This window comes from Vanacampus margaritifer, chromosome 8, assembly GCF_051991255.1.
Source record: "Vanacampus margaritifer isolate UIUO_Vmar chromosome 8, RoL_Vmar_1.0, whole genome shotgun sequence".
NCBI lineage: Eukaryota > Metazoa > Chordata > Actinopteri > Syngnathiformes > Syngnathidae > Vanacampus > Vanacampus margaritifer.
Genome location: NC_135439.1, coordinates 13629419 through 13645457, shown reverse-complemented (window position 1 = coordinate 13645457; position 16039 = coordinate 13629419). Strand labels below are relative to the sequence as shown.

The window sequence follows — 16039 nt, the reverse complement described above, 5'->3', positions numbered from 1 at the left end:
GAAAACTGTAAATAACCCAATTTGCATTAATATTTATTTTCACAATTGCTTGTACTTTGACAAAGATGACACAAAAAAAGCCAGATGATTTCCTTAGCAATTTATTAAACTTGAACAACTTAAAATAGTGCTACTGAAGTGGAATCCATTACACGTTATGTAAAAATCTTAACAGGAAAACCAGATCAGTGGCACGTCACATAAAAAAAATTAAAACATTTTTGAAGCTAGTACACAAGAGCAAATATTGAGGAAAAACATCTGTAAATATATTAATCAGGAGCGCGTTGTTTTTTTTTTTTTTTTTGGTGGCAATAAGAACATTTCAAAAGCATCTCAACTGAGGCAAAAAATGTTTACACATTTCAACTCCTTTTGGATATCAATAAGGCTAACATGGCAAAATACCGTGTTTGGAAAAAGAAAAGGCAATTCAGAGCAGCTGCGTATTTGTGATTTAGATTTATTTACCTGAGAAGTTTTGTTTCCAGTCGAATTAATTTCTATAACAGTTGGAAAGCAAATGAGTGACTCCTTAAACAGTACAATTAGGAGTTCTGTTAAACAATTGATAAAGCTAAAACCAAAAAAGACTTGAGAAATAAGAATGTTTTTCATAAGACAATTGTTGATTACGAGATGCTCTTCTCAGTCGTCGTCATCGTCGTCGTCGTCATAGTAACGGTTCCTCTTGATGATGTCCTCCGCCGTCAGCCCTTCTGCGTCGCTCTCGTCTTTGTCCTCCTCCCAGAAGCCGACATCCTGCGAGGAACGGTTCTCTTTGGGCTGCGCGGGCGGCGAAGGCGACGCCGAGATATCAGGGGAGATGCTCAGGGAGCCGTCCTCGGCCAATGGGCTTCCATCCTGCGCGTGTTGGCCACCCTGATGGTCGCTCTCCTCCACTTCCTCCGGGTTGCTTTCATCGACTCCTTCGCTCGCAATTTGCTCATCGTTCTTCCTCTGCAGCTCCACTTTCTTGTCCGCCGTTGTTTCTTGAGATTCGTTGTTCTTCTCCAGGGATGCTCTCCATTCCTGCAGGGCTCTGAGAGGCCGGCGAGGCTCCCTGAGAACGGCGGCGGGTTCGGGGCTGGCCTGGGCGGCAACGGTGAAGGCCCGACTGCGCTCCCTTAGAGAGGAGCTCCTCCTCAGGTTCGTCAGTTCGGCGCGCTCGGCGCTGTGGGACGACGAAGCCGAGGACAGCGAGTCGTCCTCCGGGGGCCACTTGGCCCTCCAGGCTTTGCCCCCCTCAAAACCCGGGCTGCGCAGGCCTGCTCCGGTGCCGGACTCGCCGGCGGGGGGCGGCCAGGCGACCCTCAACCTGCGGGTCTCGGCTGGCTTCTCCGCCGAGATGGCGGCCGTCTGCATCCGACGAGTCTCCAGGTGGGCGGCGAGGTCGGTGACTTTGACCGGCGGTGATGCGTCGGCAGGTGGGCTGGACGGTTTGTCCGACACGCTCTCCGCTGACTCCGCTGACTCCGCCCTCCGTTCCCTGGGCTTCACCGCCTCCTCTTCGCCTTCGTCGCTGTCCTTGCGAGGCGCCCACAGCTCCTTATGTGGCCGATGGCCGAAGCCCTCGTCGTAGTTGCCCTTGGCTTTAAACAGCTGACTGAAATGAGGCTTGCAGTACACGTTGCCGTGAAGGGAGGCAAAGTTGCCCAGGCTGAAAACAAACAATAGGGCATTAGGGTGTGCCCAAAAAAAAAAAAAAATAGATTCTCGTAAAAAGTAGCCACGTTAGAGAGGAGAAGAAAAACTTCAAGTTATGCCAATGAAAGGTTGTTGTTTAGTTTTTTTCTGGTGAGTAATGTTAACATGCTCCTCTGTATACATTCCGGAAGTGTTTTTGTATGAATAGCCGTTCTTTTGAGTGGTAAAAGTGATGCCAGTAGCGCGCTTATTAGCGTTAGCGAGTCAATAACGCTTTCCATTGTGCGTTAGCCTTGAGCTAGTTGCATTCGCATTTTCCCTGTGCGTACTTTTCTTTATTTTGTGTGTTTAGATTTACAGTTCACCTCAACTGGAGCGTAATAAACCGCTTGATACTTAACAATAGTTGTTTGAGTTGATGTTGCTTGGGGGGCTGATTAGAGTAAGGGGACACGCTACAGGAAGTGAGGTGTCCCATGAGGCAGGAATAAAGGTACTTTCCTTACAATTCACTTAATACATAAAATGTATTAAAAATATATATTGCATTTTAATGTCTCCATTTGTCATTCTGTTTTGCAAACCAGACTGGAGTAGATTATGATGATTCTTTGAAGCAGAAACCATTGCCAATAAAATAATTTTGAATCGAAAATTGATTCAGAATCAAATCGTGACACAGTCAAAGATCCCCACCCCTAATAGGGCATATACAACAAAAGTTGGATTTAACCAAACATTTTTGCACGAGAGAGCAACCTGAGCTTTGTGCTGCAGTGGACGCAGCGGAAGCAGCTCTTGTGGTAGACGTGCTGAAGAGCAGCCAACCTCTCCAGAGGGTACACCGTCTTCTGACAAGCAACGCACGTCTCCTTGACTGGAGGGCAAAACTTCTGGAAAAAAAAAAACTCACAAAGATGAAATGTGTAATTTGCGTTTGTCTACTGCCCGAGCGCTGCACCGCTGGACTCACCCTGGATGCTTTTGGAAGCTCAATGCTGCTATCCCCTGAAACAAGCAACACAACACAAAAACTGGGTTTAATTTCATTTGACATGACTGGATAAAACTGGAGTGAAATTTCAAGATGAAATTTCATGACAATTTACGATTTGGGGACACACAAACACTTTGAATAGTTTAAGCACTGTATGTAGTCAAGCTCAATGCGATTTTGCCTGCTGCCAGGCGTATATAATATCGTCGACATCATGTCACAGTATTAAAAGCAATGCATCTTTCGAAAGCACCAGGTTGTTTTCCATTTGTGCAGTTCCAGCACCCTCTGGTGGTTAGTCTATTAGTGCAATTTAATTTTAATTAATCAGATTTTGGCCACCTTAAGTTTTAACTGTCAGATAAAGGGGATCCTAACACATTTAAGTTGCTGCACAAATTGACTCAAATCACACAGTGTGTGTGCATTTAAAAATTAAGTTACTAACTGAGTAAGCCAGGAAGCACAGTACAATACGCTAAACCTGGCCTAGTATGAAAATATATGCATGAAAACTATTTTACATCTATTTACATCTCCTTTCTGCTGTCAGTTATCCCCATTCAATTTCCTTGCGTGTATATGTCATTGATTACGGTATTTTGACAACCAGCTTGCAATGATGCTTGCTCGTGCGATCTGCACCGCTTAGACTGCAGTCACACGTGCTTTAGCTAGGCCACATTAAGTCACCTCAGGTCGATCCAACAAGTGACTCACCATTGCACTCGGGTCCAGGTAACACTTTCTGAATTGCAGATAGGGATATTTTAGAAGGCAGCACCTCTGGTGTCACAGCCTGGAGACAAAACAAAATGGCTGTTATGTACATAACGGTAGTGTCATGGCAATTGCAGCGTGAACATTTGAAAAGGGAGGAGGGGGCTTCAATCAAGATGCAAATAAATAAACAAATATACAGTCACACATTGACTTGTCAAAGTTCACATTGACCACTTGATTAATCACGCCATCCATTTGTGTTACAATCCATTAGTTTATGGAGAACTAGGATGACATGATATAAATCTCACAATATGATCATTATCACAATAATGTTGGGAGGTTGTTGATTAAAAAAATCAAAACAAAAACTCATACTATATAAAAAGTATATATATATATACACACACACACATATATATATACTAATATACATATACTATGGGGAAAACGCACATTGTGTTTTTTTAACAGAATAACAGTAGGTTTGCCATTTTCCCCATTTTTAATTTCTCTGAACAACAGCGTGCAGTGTGTTTTTGTATTTGCTCAAGTCATCTTGGTCTATGTGGTTCACAATGCTGTGTTTGACTGAAGCGAGCGAAAAGTCATGTTTCTCTATGGTCATGTTCTGCTTTTAAAATCATGCCATGAATACAACATTGTGGCAATTTTAATATCGATGTATCAGGATATCGCAGTAATCCCTAATAAGAATCAAAATAGTTTTGGGTGAAAAGCGAACAATTGTTTATTTAAGATTACATTATTTTTAAATTTTAATTATGAAGAAACATTGTTTTCGTTGGACAGTGATAATATAAATTGACATTTCAAAATTTAATAAAATTTAGTACGAAGCACTTTACCACCCAAAAACTTGCAAAATGGACACAAAGCCCCACACACGACCCAAGAGGCAACGAAAAGACAGATTTTTTTTTTTTCTTGCAATGTAAAAATACTTTTAAGACAAATTCCAAATTTAAGACCTTGCCGGCGGCCATTCTTTTACTCACAGATTTAGTGTTGCTTTGCTTGGAGACAGCGGCAGAGTATTTGGCCAGCTTCTCTCTCAGTGACATCTTCTCCAGCACGCGGTCACACACTGCCCACCCAACGCACAAAAGTTCAGCTTTTTCTTGTCTATCATTCTTAGCAGTTAGCTGAAATTCATGCGAAATCTCACCAGGCGTTTGGTCCATATCTTCTGATGAGGCACTTAGTAGAGTCGACCTGGAACCCTGGGTGAAAGGTGGAGAATAATGGTTGAACATTGGCACCGGCCTCCTCCCTTAACCGTAACGCTTAATTCAATCAGTGCACTCGGTTATCAGCTTATCATTACTTACAGGCCACTTCCGCAAAGCCAGGCCGCCTTTCCTGTCTTTCAGTGGGCCCGTACTGTAAATGTTACGCTCCCATGCAGTCTAGACGCAATTTACAATGCTTCGGCCTGAGTGGGCCGCACCGCCTCAATTGTGAGTTATTGTCAAGAGGATCCAATTTGAGCACGGTGATAAAATGTAGAAAGGGAGATAGCAGAAGTCTAAATGATGAAACAGCCCTAGGTCAGGAATGTTTCAACATTCCTCGCCTGGCTAAGGTGAGCTCTTAGTTTTTTTTTTGGGGGGGGGGGTGCAAAAAAGAAAAATACATACTGAAAAGATCCTTTAAAAGCTCTGGATTACTTGCTACAGAACGTTAACTGGACAACCCGCACAGCAGATGATTGGCTAGCGTCGGAAAAACTATGACCCGTGATGCTCTAATCAGAAAACTACATTTTAAGGCACCACATATACAATTATGCACATTGCTAATAGTTCAAGGAGAACTCAAAATTTTTCTTAACACGGTATTCGGATCAATATTGCGTTTGTGGAGTATGAATTATGCAGCAAAATCCACCCATTTTTATTTTTTATGATATCAGTTTCTCATGGTTCAGACAACGACCAATCACAGCTCATCTGTTTTATGCAGCTGAGCTGTGATTGGCTGTTACCTGAGACCTGAGCAACTTACGTCATTTTTATTCGACAGCAAGTAGCAAAATGACCGCCCTCTGATTTTGATAAAAACTGCTGGATTTTGCTGCTTAACTCATATTCCACTAACGCAATATTAACCAGAACACTGTATTTAGACTGCACAGAACAAATTATTGTCAAGAAAATTAATTATATCAGCGAGTACCTCTATTTTTTTACTGTTTTACATAACTCAAAATAATGTGTCATCTATTTACAATGTAGTTCAGCAAAGCAGATGGTCACCTTTAGTGGGCTGTCGTCAGCCTTCTCAAACTTCATCTTCAGATTGGTTAGTGGCACTCTGGGTTTTTCATAGGAGGCACGGGGACTAGTCGGAACTTGTTGGTCGAGCTTTTCGGGGGCTTCGCTTTGTGTCGGCGCATCGTTGTCCATCCCACTCTGTTGTTCTGCTCGTGGAGAGGCTGGGGGCGTGACGACGAAATCAGTGGCACAAGGGGGCGTGACAATTGGACCGGTGGCACAAGGGGGCGTCAGGACGGGTTTGGTGACAGGTGTGCTAGGTGGCTCTTCCCGAGGAGGGCGCCAGACCACTGAGCTCTTTGGAGGAGCGGACTGCTCGCTGACAGAAAGCGACCTGTTCAGAACAGGTAGTAACGTGCTTTCACTGTGTATGGGCGCGGAGATGAAGGGGGTCTTCTCCTGATGGCCGCCGTTGCCTGCTTGCTCCCAGCGCTTCTTCAAAGCGCTCAAGTTGCTCGTGCGCTGGGAGGAGGTCGAGGCGCCGTCAAAGCCCTGAATGACAAACCAGAAAAAAGTAAGTGAAAGGCCAAACGCAACATTAAAGAGCTCTTTTGCTTGCTGAGAAGGCAACATTGCAGGGGGAAAATTCTTTAAAGGAAATGCCACAATCTCCTCGCTTGGCTTTCATGGTCCGTTTACAGAACAGCTGTTAAAAAAAAAAAAACTGCTTGAATCACTGAAGATGTCTTTTCTGAGTCTGCTCGAGGCAAAGCGAATGGCCCAAGACATATTTAAACAGGGCTGAGCATGCTTGCCGCATTCCATTGTGAACAACTTCACCTTTACTAAAACACACTGAGGAAGGCTCTGTTCGCCACTCGTGCCAATAATAAAGCATGCGGCGCGGCGGACAAGACACAGCAGAGCAACGGGAGGGAGGCAGGCTGGCAGCTGCTATGCGACCTTCAACAACTTCCTGAATTGTGAAAGGAATGACACGTTGACGAAAAGAGGATCTGTACATGGGCGTCAATCACGCTCAGAAAATCTCAGTTGACTTTTGCAGCCAACTATGAACATGGAAATAACTAAAAAGGACATGACAATGACATGGGATTGTTCTCAACTTCCATCCATAAGATACTTGAAATTATAGAATATAGCAAAACAGTATGCCTGCTAACAAACACACATAATAGGAGAAAGGAACAAAAAAACTGCCATAAGCTCAAAATGACAAACTAAATGAAAAGCAATCGAGTCAACCTGTGGCAAAAGCAGGCAGCAAGGTGCGAGCCAGCGTCCTCTGCTTGGTCCTCTTCCGATGAGTGCGAGGTGGAAGTGTGCCAGATGTTCGCCACCAGACTAAATAAGCTCCCACCACTTACTTAGTCCAACCCCTCCGACACCAGGAAAGAGTCAGAAAGCCCAGCAAGCAGGAAATGATACATATGAGGAACATTAACTCTTTCTTTACTGTGCACTGATGGGATAGAAAGCCCTTTATTCCAACCCTGCGTGCACATGCCAGACCGCTGCATTAAAACCCGATCTTGAAATGTTTTAAATGGATATCCAGGTCTGAAATGGCTCATTGTTTTTGGACCCGAACAAACATTTAACACACAAAAACTTTTTAAGTGTTTCTCAAAGTGTGAGCAAAGAGAATTTAGGCTTGCAATAGACAATGTTGTCAAAAATATGCACGTTGCATTTGAATAAGTTGATGGCATGCAAATGAGGGATGTGTCTAATATTTTGATTCTCAGTCAAGTTCCATGAGAGTCGAAAATATTAGAAACAGCTGCAGTCTCACTATGCTGCAGTAAAGTTCTACAGCGGTGATACTATTTTATTTTTTATTTTTACACAAGAGCCACATTAGAAGAGAAAAGTCAAAGGGGGGGAGCCACTTTAGCGACAAGAGATCAAATCACCGGACCCCATCAATAAGCTGGAACACTGACTGAGATGAAAGGAGACAATGTTTGCAGTTGCATCATGTTTGTTATATATTTATGGAGCAGAATATAAAAAAGGGAAACAAGTATCGACTGTGTTATCATATAGTCCTAAATTGCCGCTAAACATGTGCTGATATTGCATTCCGACGGGATACGATACGATACGATACGATATACTTTTATTTTCCCCGTGGGGAACTTTTTCCTGGACTCCGTCCAGCTGCAGTTTACAGTAAGGAAAAAACAACAGAATAGAAAGAGATAAAATCAAAATTAAATAAGAAGTGCAGCAGTAGTTTACAGTAAGAAAAACAACAGAATAGAGAGAGATAATTAAAATAAATAATACACACACACTCCTATATATATATTGCACCACTTAGTTAATGTCGGTTATTAAGCAATTTGATGGATGTCGGCAGGAATGAGTTCTTGTAGCGGTTCAGCCTGGTTCTGGGGGCTCTGAATCTCCTGCTGGAAGGCAGTAGCTGGAGCTCATGATGCAGAATGTGAGTCGGGTCAGTAACAATTTTCTGTGCCAGTCTGGTGACGGACTGCTCATAAAGCATCTGTAGGGAAGGATGATTCCTGACCCACATGATCTTCATGGCAGTCCGCACCAGACCGGCAATCTGTGACCTTGACTGCACAGTCAGGTTGCCGTACCAGGCCGCAATGCCGTATCTGATGATACTTTCCAATGCAGCCCGGTAGAACAACAGCATGATCCTCTGCTCCACTCCATAGACCCTAAGTCTGCGTAAGAAATAGAGACGCTGTTGGAGTTTGGAGCAGAGACTTCCAACGTGTGCCCTCCAGCTGAGTGTGTTGTCAATGTGGACCCCCATTATGTAGGTATTACTGAGCAAAAAGTCCCCCATTATGTAGGTATGATTACTGAGCAAAAAGTCATACCATGGTAATAAAATTACAGCTCTAAAATGACTTATTTCTTTTTTTTTTTAAATATATATATATTTGGGTAAATAAAAACAGCGCATGTGGCTCACATTGAGTATCACTGTTCTACAGTCTACAACACCACTGCTAACAACAACACAAATCTACACTAAATTGATAAATACTTCTTTAATATAAAGGCAGAATAGCCAACTCCCCAGTATTACATATAATGTCTAGCGAAAGACTTATTTTTGCAGCTATGATGAGATGAAACTGTTGGAAAATTTAGAACATGCTTGACTGTGGGTGCGGTGTACTTCATTCCCCCCCCCCCCCCCCCCCCCTACATCTTTGATGTTTTCTTTGAAGAAGAAGCCACTCTCCTATGAATATGAGTTTATGTGCTATTTGAAACACAAAACAATACTTGCCAACAATCCTCGTAGCTCTTTTAATGCCGACGTGGGCTTCTTGGCAGCGTCCCTTATCGCGTTTCTTCTGGACTTAACACCCACTTTAAAGGGAGGCCCGGGTGTGGGCAATGTCATCCCGGATAAGCCGGATTTTCTCCATCTGTTAAAGGTCTTCATTGTGGACTATTATGTGCTATTGTGTGTCGTATGTTAATACCCTGCCACCTAACTTGCACCCAATAAAGGTTTCGTACCCTTTCATGCCTTTTCCCCTTTGTGACTTGAGCTTTGGCTTTATGATGCTCTCCAGAAAACATCAAGAACATTGTTAAAGAGCTGGGCTCAAATTGTAAGTAAGAATTTTCATCTGTCATTTGTTGCGATGACAGAAAAAAACGGCTAAATATGAGAGGTCACCTTCACAGTGAGACGCAATATCGTCACATATTGTATTGTTAGCACTTATTAACGATACGTCAACACCGGGTATTGATTATATTGACGTCTGCCTTTGCGTTGACTTTGTGTCCAAACAAACAATGACATGATTTTATATTGTGATTCATACACTGAGCTACCATTTTATGGTTCATTTTCGGTTAAAGAGCAACAATGACTTAAAAAGTTCCAAGAACAAAGCCAACCACCATTTCTTTGTTTTAACAAACCGACAGAGAGCTAAAAACTGGATCATGAATAGGCAAAGTATGTTTGACTGATACACAAGTCAGAATGGGGTGAATCAATTCTACATGATTCTATAAAACTACAAAATTAGGTGTAACATATAAAAGTAACACTCTTCTAGCATCATGTTTGTGTAAACATGTTTCACTTTGCTATCCTTATTCGAACTTTCTGAACTTAACATTTTAAAACATACGTACTGAACCAAGTGTGACAAACATTTTGATGCTCATTCTGTTGCATAACTGTTGTCTGTGTTGACTTATGTAATAACTAGCAAGCTAATCTAAAAAAAATGTTTTCTTAAATTGGATACTTGATGATTTTTCTAAAAGTTCTTCTCTCCACTAATTTTGATAGCTGATAAATACTGTATGCAACTCTGCTCATCCCACACTTTGTTTATGTGCACTTTTTTTAAAATGCTATTTTTAACCAACAAAGGATTTCAGTGCCTTTTTGAATTGCCAAGATGCCATTTGAAAAACTTTCACGGCCGGACTTCACCCTTTTATTTCCAGGAAGAGTTTATCCTTGAAATTTAATGACTTACATTGTGACGACTTGCTCACACGCACACACAGACAAACAACAGATGGTCTTTTTACGCTGCATTTAAATTAGCCTCAACTGCACAAACACACCATTTACTAATAGTTTAACAATGTTGCATATCCCTGAGATCTTAAAATAGAAAATAAATCACTTGGTTAACTAAAATGAAGCTGATTTAAAATGTCACAACAACTAAACTTAACAGATACAAGCTACTAACAACCATTTCCCCCCAACAAACCTCTTAAGAAGGCACCACAGAACACACAGCCATATTACCTTGATTTTTTTCATGATAGTGGCTGGTCAGTTATCCATGCAATAATTATAATCATCATCAGTCCAAGCATGTGTAGTTTGTTTTTCAGTCAGACAAAGCTGCTAACATACAGTCGCAACAGCAGAGACCATTGCGAGCAGATTACACTGACTGAGGGCGGATTATGGGGTTGATAGCCTGCCCATTGCTACTAGTGGCCAATGAGAGGTCAGCCAGGACAACACGACTTGCCAAGACTTGTGTTGATGGCATAATGTCTATCTGGCAACATTGTTCTATCCGCATCAGGAGGACCGGTCATTTTGGTTTGGTTCAAAGTTCAAACATCTATTGATGAAGGCGATAAGAGTACAGTGGAACTTGAAAAGCACAAGGTTGCAAATTTGGGATTAAACCAAAATGTTCTGGTGTATAGGAAAAGCAACTGTCTGCCAAACGTACCTCTGTGAGCATCGTAATGATCAACTCCACAAGTGTATTTGGTGTTTACAAAATCAATAGAAGCAAAATGAGACAATAACCTTAGAAAATGGAGTGACCCACCAAGTAGTAGTAGTAAATTTTAGTACATAATATTACAAACTAGAAAAATTCCCGCGGAAATTTTGAATGGGACTGCTGACTCTTGCAAGGTGGAAAGACGCATGTATGTAGTACTTGTAGCAATAGTAGTAGTAGGATAGTAGTAAGTAGTAAGCAAGTACTTGTAATAGTAGTAGTAGTAGTAGTAGTAGTAGTACTTGTACTTGTACTTGTTGTAGTAGAAGTAGTAGTATTAGTAGTACTTATAGTAATTTTAGTAGTAGTCAATTGGCTAAGATGGCCGCCGATCCGGGTGGGTGAGGGGGAGAGAGAGTCCTTGACGTACCTAATTAATTGGCCAAGATGGCCGCCGCCCTGGGCGAGCAGAGTGGCGAGAATCCTGGGCGTACCTAATCAATTGGCAAAAAATGGCCGCCGCCCTGGGCGAGCAGAGTGGCGAAAATCCTGGGCGTACCTAATCAATTGGCCAAGATAATTTGATGACATTCACCTATGTGAAGACACTACTCATGTTACTGATTTTTCACAATATCACAAACTACTTATTTTCTATAAAATTATTTACGTGTTCATATTTTCAAATGATTACTAATGCAACATTCCTAGGAAATCACAATGTTGCATTACTGGTGAGCTATTATTAGAACTGGCCCGTGGGCGACTTGTGGTCGTTGGGCGGGATCTGGAACCCGTGGGCACAATGTTGGTGACTTTTGCATGAGAATGCTTTTTTTCAATGTCTGTCCTGACTGCGCAGTAAAATGTCCACGCCGCAAAGTGAACTGCGGGATTGTTTATTATGCATTTCTGCACATCTGGGATGCTAAGAAGATCAAATCATCAAAAATAATGAAGAAAGAAGAAGAAAAAGAAGAATAGAATGTGGAAACATATTATATATACTTTAAAAGCGGAGGTCGGACTTTGGAGGTTAAACATCCAATTATGTACTTACTCCTTTTTTCTTATTGGCATTTGACTCCTCCGCAGCTCTCTGGTACCTGAAAAAGTCACAAACACAAAGATTAGGTCTTGTAAAGTATTGATTGTTCAGAAATTAAAGGAGAAATTAACCTAACAGCAGCATTTACCTTATCTTTCAGAAATGTACACGTATCGGTAGGTCCGGTACTGTATTTTTTTTTAAAACTGACAATATGTTCTACAGAAATAATTGTGTTGACTCACTTGGAGAAGCGCTCAGCAATGGCGTTGCTTCTTCCTCGCCCGCTGACCAGGGACATCTCCTTTGCAGTGACACGCAATGACTGCGACACCCACGCATTTCGACTGAATGGAGCGCTGTCCATCTTTGCAGCTACCTAAATTCCTAGACACAAACACATCACGCAAGTCAGCACACCCTGCAATCACTTACTCCTCACCTGCATTTTTGTCCCGTACAAATCCAAATAAACATACAAAGTGCGATTTTCAATATGCATTCCTGGTATTGACACGTTCAAACTTGCGCTCCCGTGCCTGCTTGATCGCAAGAAGAAAACTGCAAACAGCGAGGCTGTTATTTTGGGAAGGCCAGCGCACGCTCTGCTCTGTGGATAGAACTCACTGGCGGATCATAACCACCACATGGCTCAAAACACACACTCGCTATTTAACTTCATTCTGACCAAGCCATTTCATAACAGCGGCAGACAGATGATAACCCTCCATTAGCATTTCTGTGTTTGACTTACAAAAGTCTGGGAATGAATCCCACTTCTGGTGTTCACATAGTGCTCTATAAACATGATTTAGGAGCAATGGGAAAGACGGAAGAACCATGCTAAGACATTAAAAAAAATTGTATTAAAAGGCTGTTGGGGTGTGAAATACAATTTTTTATTGCACCAACATTCCCTTGGTGGACCTTTATGCATCGGCTCATGTCTGTAATATAAAAGAAGAGCCAGACCACACAGACAGTCAGACAGCTCCTAAGAAGCTGGAAGCTATCAATAATAGCAGAAAAAATATGTATATGCCTTTGTAATGCACTCAAACAAGTAGGTCATACAGGCATCATGTGAGTAGTCAGCAAATTTGGTGACAGACGACCCCAACTATTTTTGCGCTACTGAATGTAATTTTTCTGTAGTGATATTCTTCGACGGACCGACATAAAAAATTATAAAAAATACAATGTAGTTAGTGTACATATTTTAAGAATAGTGGTGATTAGAATAGTCAAAGTTAGCAAAGCTAACGGCTACTGTTATCCACCACAGGCCACAGCTATGATGAGATGTTTTATTTACTGGTAGTTTTTATTTTGACTTTAGTTTTTTTTTTTAATTCAGTTAGTTTTAATGTGAGAGAAAGTTTGCTTTTATTAGTTTTTATGAAAATGCCTCGTGTTTGTTTACTTTCTTAATATATGGAGTGTTTGTTAAGTATAAGATTAGAAAAAAAAAAAAGGTCACAAAGACTACAATTCTCAATGACCATTTGACCTTCAGTCTTCTACATGGATGTAAAGCAATACTGAAATAAACACATTTAAAATTAACCCTGAAAGCTTATGTATGACACTAATTGACAAAGATGAAAACAAAGGACCTTTTTGCTATAACTATAGCTTGTTTTATAAACACAAGATGCAGATTCTGTTAGCATTTGTTTTTTTTTATATTTTAGTTGTTTTTTTTTACCAACTTCGTTAACAAATGTTTATAATTTTTATTCTAGCTTTAGTTATTTCATTAGTTTTGTTAAGTAAAATAACTTTGCCACAGGTTTATTTTCATACTCTGGTCAGTTGAGCAGACGTATGAAGACAGAGTGTCCTTGTTGGTCGGATATTTCACTGGTTCACAGAGCATTACGGCAGGTGACGACAGCAGACGGGTGGGTCTAAAGTCCTCCGCAAATTTGCCAATGAAAAACGAAAAGCCAAAAATATGTGATTAGCCGACTTCAAGCTTTAAAACTGTCAAATAGTCAACTAACCAATTCAAGACTAGTACATTGTCCTTGTTCAATAAATAAATAAATCTAAAACATTGCCTGTACTGTAATATGACATCGGTTTCACTTCTATTTCTGTTACTTTCTATGGGGGGTTGAGGTTCCACTGGCCTTTCAATCGCACAAGGGAGTGGCATTTATCACTGGTGTTAACTTCTAAATAAACAAAGCAAAGCGGGTACAAGTGTTTGATTGCTTTTACAAGTGCACTGTGCAATATCCACAACCAAGCACTGATTGTCTACATGTCTGGATCCGTTCCGGCCCTCTTACATAATCACTACGATGACAACATATCGCATAGACTTTGAACAAATCATTTAACACACGGTTACTATGTCGCTTGCAGTTCTTACAGTGTGAATGAACATTCTTTCATTTTGTAGCGTAATTTGACACCACCACACTTGTTAATGTGTTTCTGTTGGGATTAGGTGTGTGATTACGGGATAGTTGTGTGACAATATTAAGAAGTCACCAGGGTGTCGGGCAGTACAAAGCCAGAGCTGCTGAATGAACAATGACATCAGCAAATGGATATGAACTCCCCAGAAAAAAAGAACATGCTTTCAGAATTCTTTCCATTGTTTGTTCCTGTTTAATGAATCGAAATAATAGATTACTAAAGAATATGGCGTGACTCTGAGTGTGACACATTACATTGTTGGTTCTTTATATCCTGCCTGCCCTAAGATGCTGACGTTCTTTGCTTTATGGCTTGTGTGAACGACCGCAGATTATGATGACACATGGAAAGGGAGTGCTAGGCCTTGGTGATGCCTTATATCTTTTTGGTGATTAGTCATTAAAAGTGGCGGCCAGTTCTGAGAGTTTGACATGAACAAAGATTTTTTTTTAAGAAAAAAGTTCTCAATCATTTCGCATTAGCGCAAGGTGCATACTGAACGTTAACGTTTTCGAGTTATAACCACAGCACACTCAAATACTGATGCAGTAATAGAGGCCTCACAGGAAGGTTGAGATTTAAATCAATTAATCGACGTAAAGTCTGATTAGTGGGACATTTGAGTAAAACTGGAGAAGCCTGCTCCTACTGGCCCCTACGCAGTTAGCAACATAATTACAGGTGTACGACATAGTGGCTTAAATAAAAGTCATAATTAAATTAAAAACACTTGAGCTTGTTTAACATTATATCGTGTATAGATAATGTTTGAGTTTACCGTAGGCAAACGGACAGGTTGAGCAACTTATCCCTAAATAAGCACCGAGAGCGCATTATGACCACAATGAAGCTAGGTACAAAATAACTAAATGACGAATTGTAATTAAATGAATCTATTTTTTGTATGTTTTACAGTGTCGTGTTAAAAGCTGTCTTACCTGAACGTACTTCCGTGGAGTTTTGACGAAACTTCGAGACACCTGACACTTGCTACAGCCTGATGCGTGGTTGCCAGATCCAGCTGATGGTGTAGGTTAAGGATCTCTTGGCAACTGAAATGTGTGATTCCCACAGTGTGTTCCTCTGTTGTAGTTAAACAAGGTAACCAAACTAATTGAAACGTTTCATATAATCATCTAAGACAATCAAAATAATGGATAATTGGTACCTCGCTTCATCTAACTGCTGCCATTATACCGTCCAATCTGGCAACGCAAGGACAGCAGGACAGCTTGAGGTGGAGTGAAATGAAAGGTGTCACAGGAGTGGAGGAGGCGAGTCATGTGACTTTATGCACCAATGACCTTTGGTGTTACGTTACTTCTACCTGCACTGGTTTTGTTTATTGTTCCAAGTCAAACAGGCTAGCGTACATTTACAAATTACACTTAGCACGAGATTTCAGAATTACAGGCGTTCTTAGTGGACTGGCTTTACAAAGCAAGGGAATGAAAGAAAAATTGTCGTTTGGATTGTGACGTAGGCAGCTAAGCAAAGGGCGATTTAATTAAGCATTAACACGTTTCGTTAGTCAGCCATTTTGCTTGGTTATATTGCCAACCAAGAACTACATGATTTACGCACCTGTGTCACTATAGTGGACTTAAAAGTGAGCTTTCTACTGTCTCGTGTCTATTGGTGTTACGTTACTTCTACCTGCACTGGTTTTGTTTATTGTTCCAAGTCAAACAGGCTAGCGTACATTTACAAATTACAC

General features: G+C 41.2%; 1 protein-coding gene across 1 annotated transcript; it reads right to left on the bottom strand.

Annotated features, from left to right (window-relative positions):
• Window positions 1–85: 85 nt before the first annotated feature.
• LOC144056306 (LIM domain and actin-binding protein 1-like) lies at window positions 86–15528 on the bottom strand. The gene is made up of 10 exons (XM_077572967.1): window positions 15261–15528; window positions 12138–12279; window positions 11905–11950; window positions 5647–6156; window positions 4557–4611; window positions 4387–4475; window positions 3365–3443; window positions 2621–2655; window positions 2407–2540; window positions 86–1660 (listed from the first exon to the last, which is right to left on the bottom strand). The coding sequence occupies exons 2-10, from the start codon at window positions 12257–12259 to the stop codon at window positions 649–651; spliced, it is 2082 nt and encodes a 693-aa protein (XP_077429093.1). The 5' UTR covers window positions 12260–12279; window positions 15261–15528; the 3' UTR covers window positions 86–648.
• Between the last annotated feature and the right edge of the window lie 511 nt (window positions 15529–16039).

What these genes read in the sequence shown, in the direction of transcription:
- LOC144056306 (XM_077572967.1), bottom strand. Translation starts at nt 12,259, where the DNA reads ATGGACAGCGCTCCATTCAGTCGAAATGCGTGGGTGTCGCAGTCATTG. An exon ending in CTGACGACAGCCCACTAAAG is followed by an intron (nt 4,612 to 5,646) that starts GTGACCATCTGC and finishes CCTTTCACCCAG; the next exon opens with GGTTCCAGGTCGACTCTACT. An exon ending in CACTGCAGCACAAAGCTCAG is followed by an intron (nt 1,661 to 2,406) that starts GTTGCTCTCTCG and finishes GTTTGTTTTCAG; the next exon opens with CCTGGGCAACTTTGCCTCCC.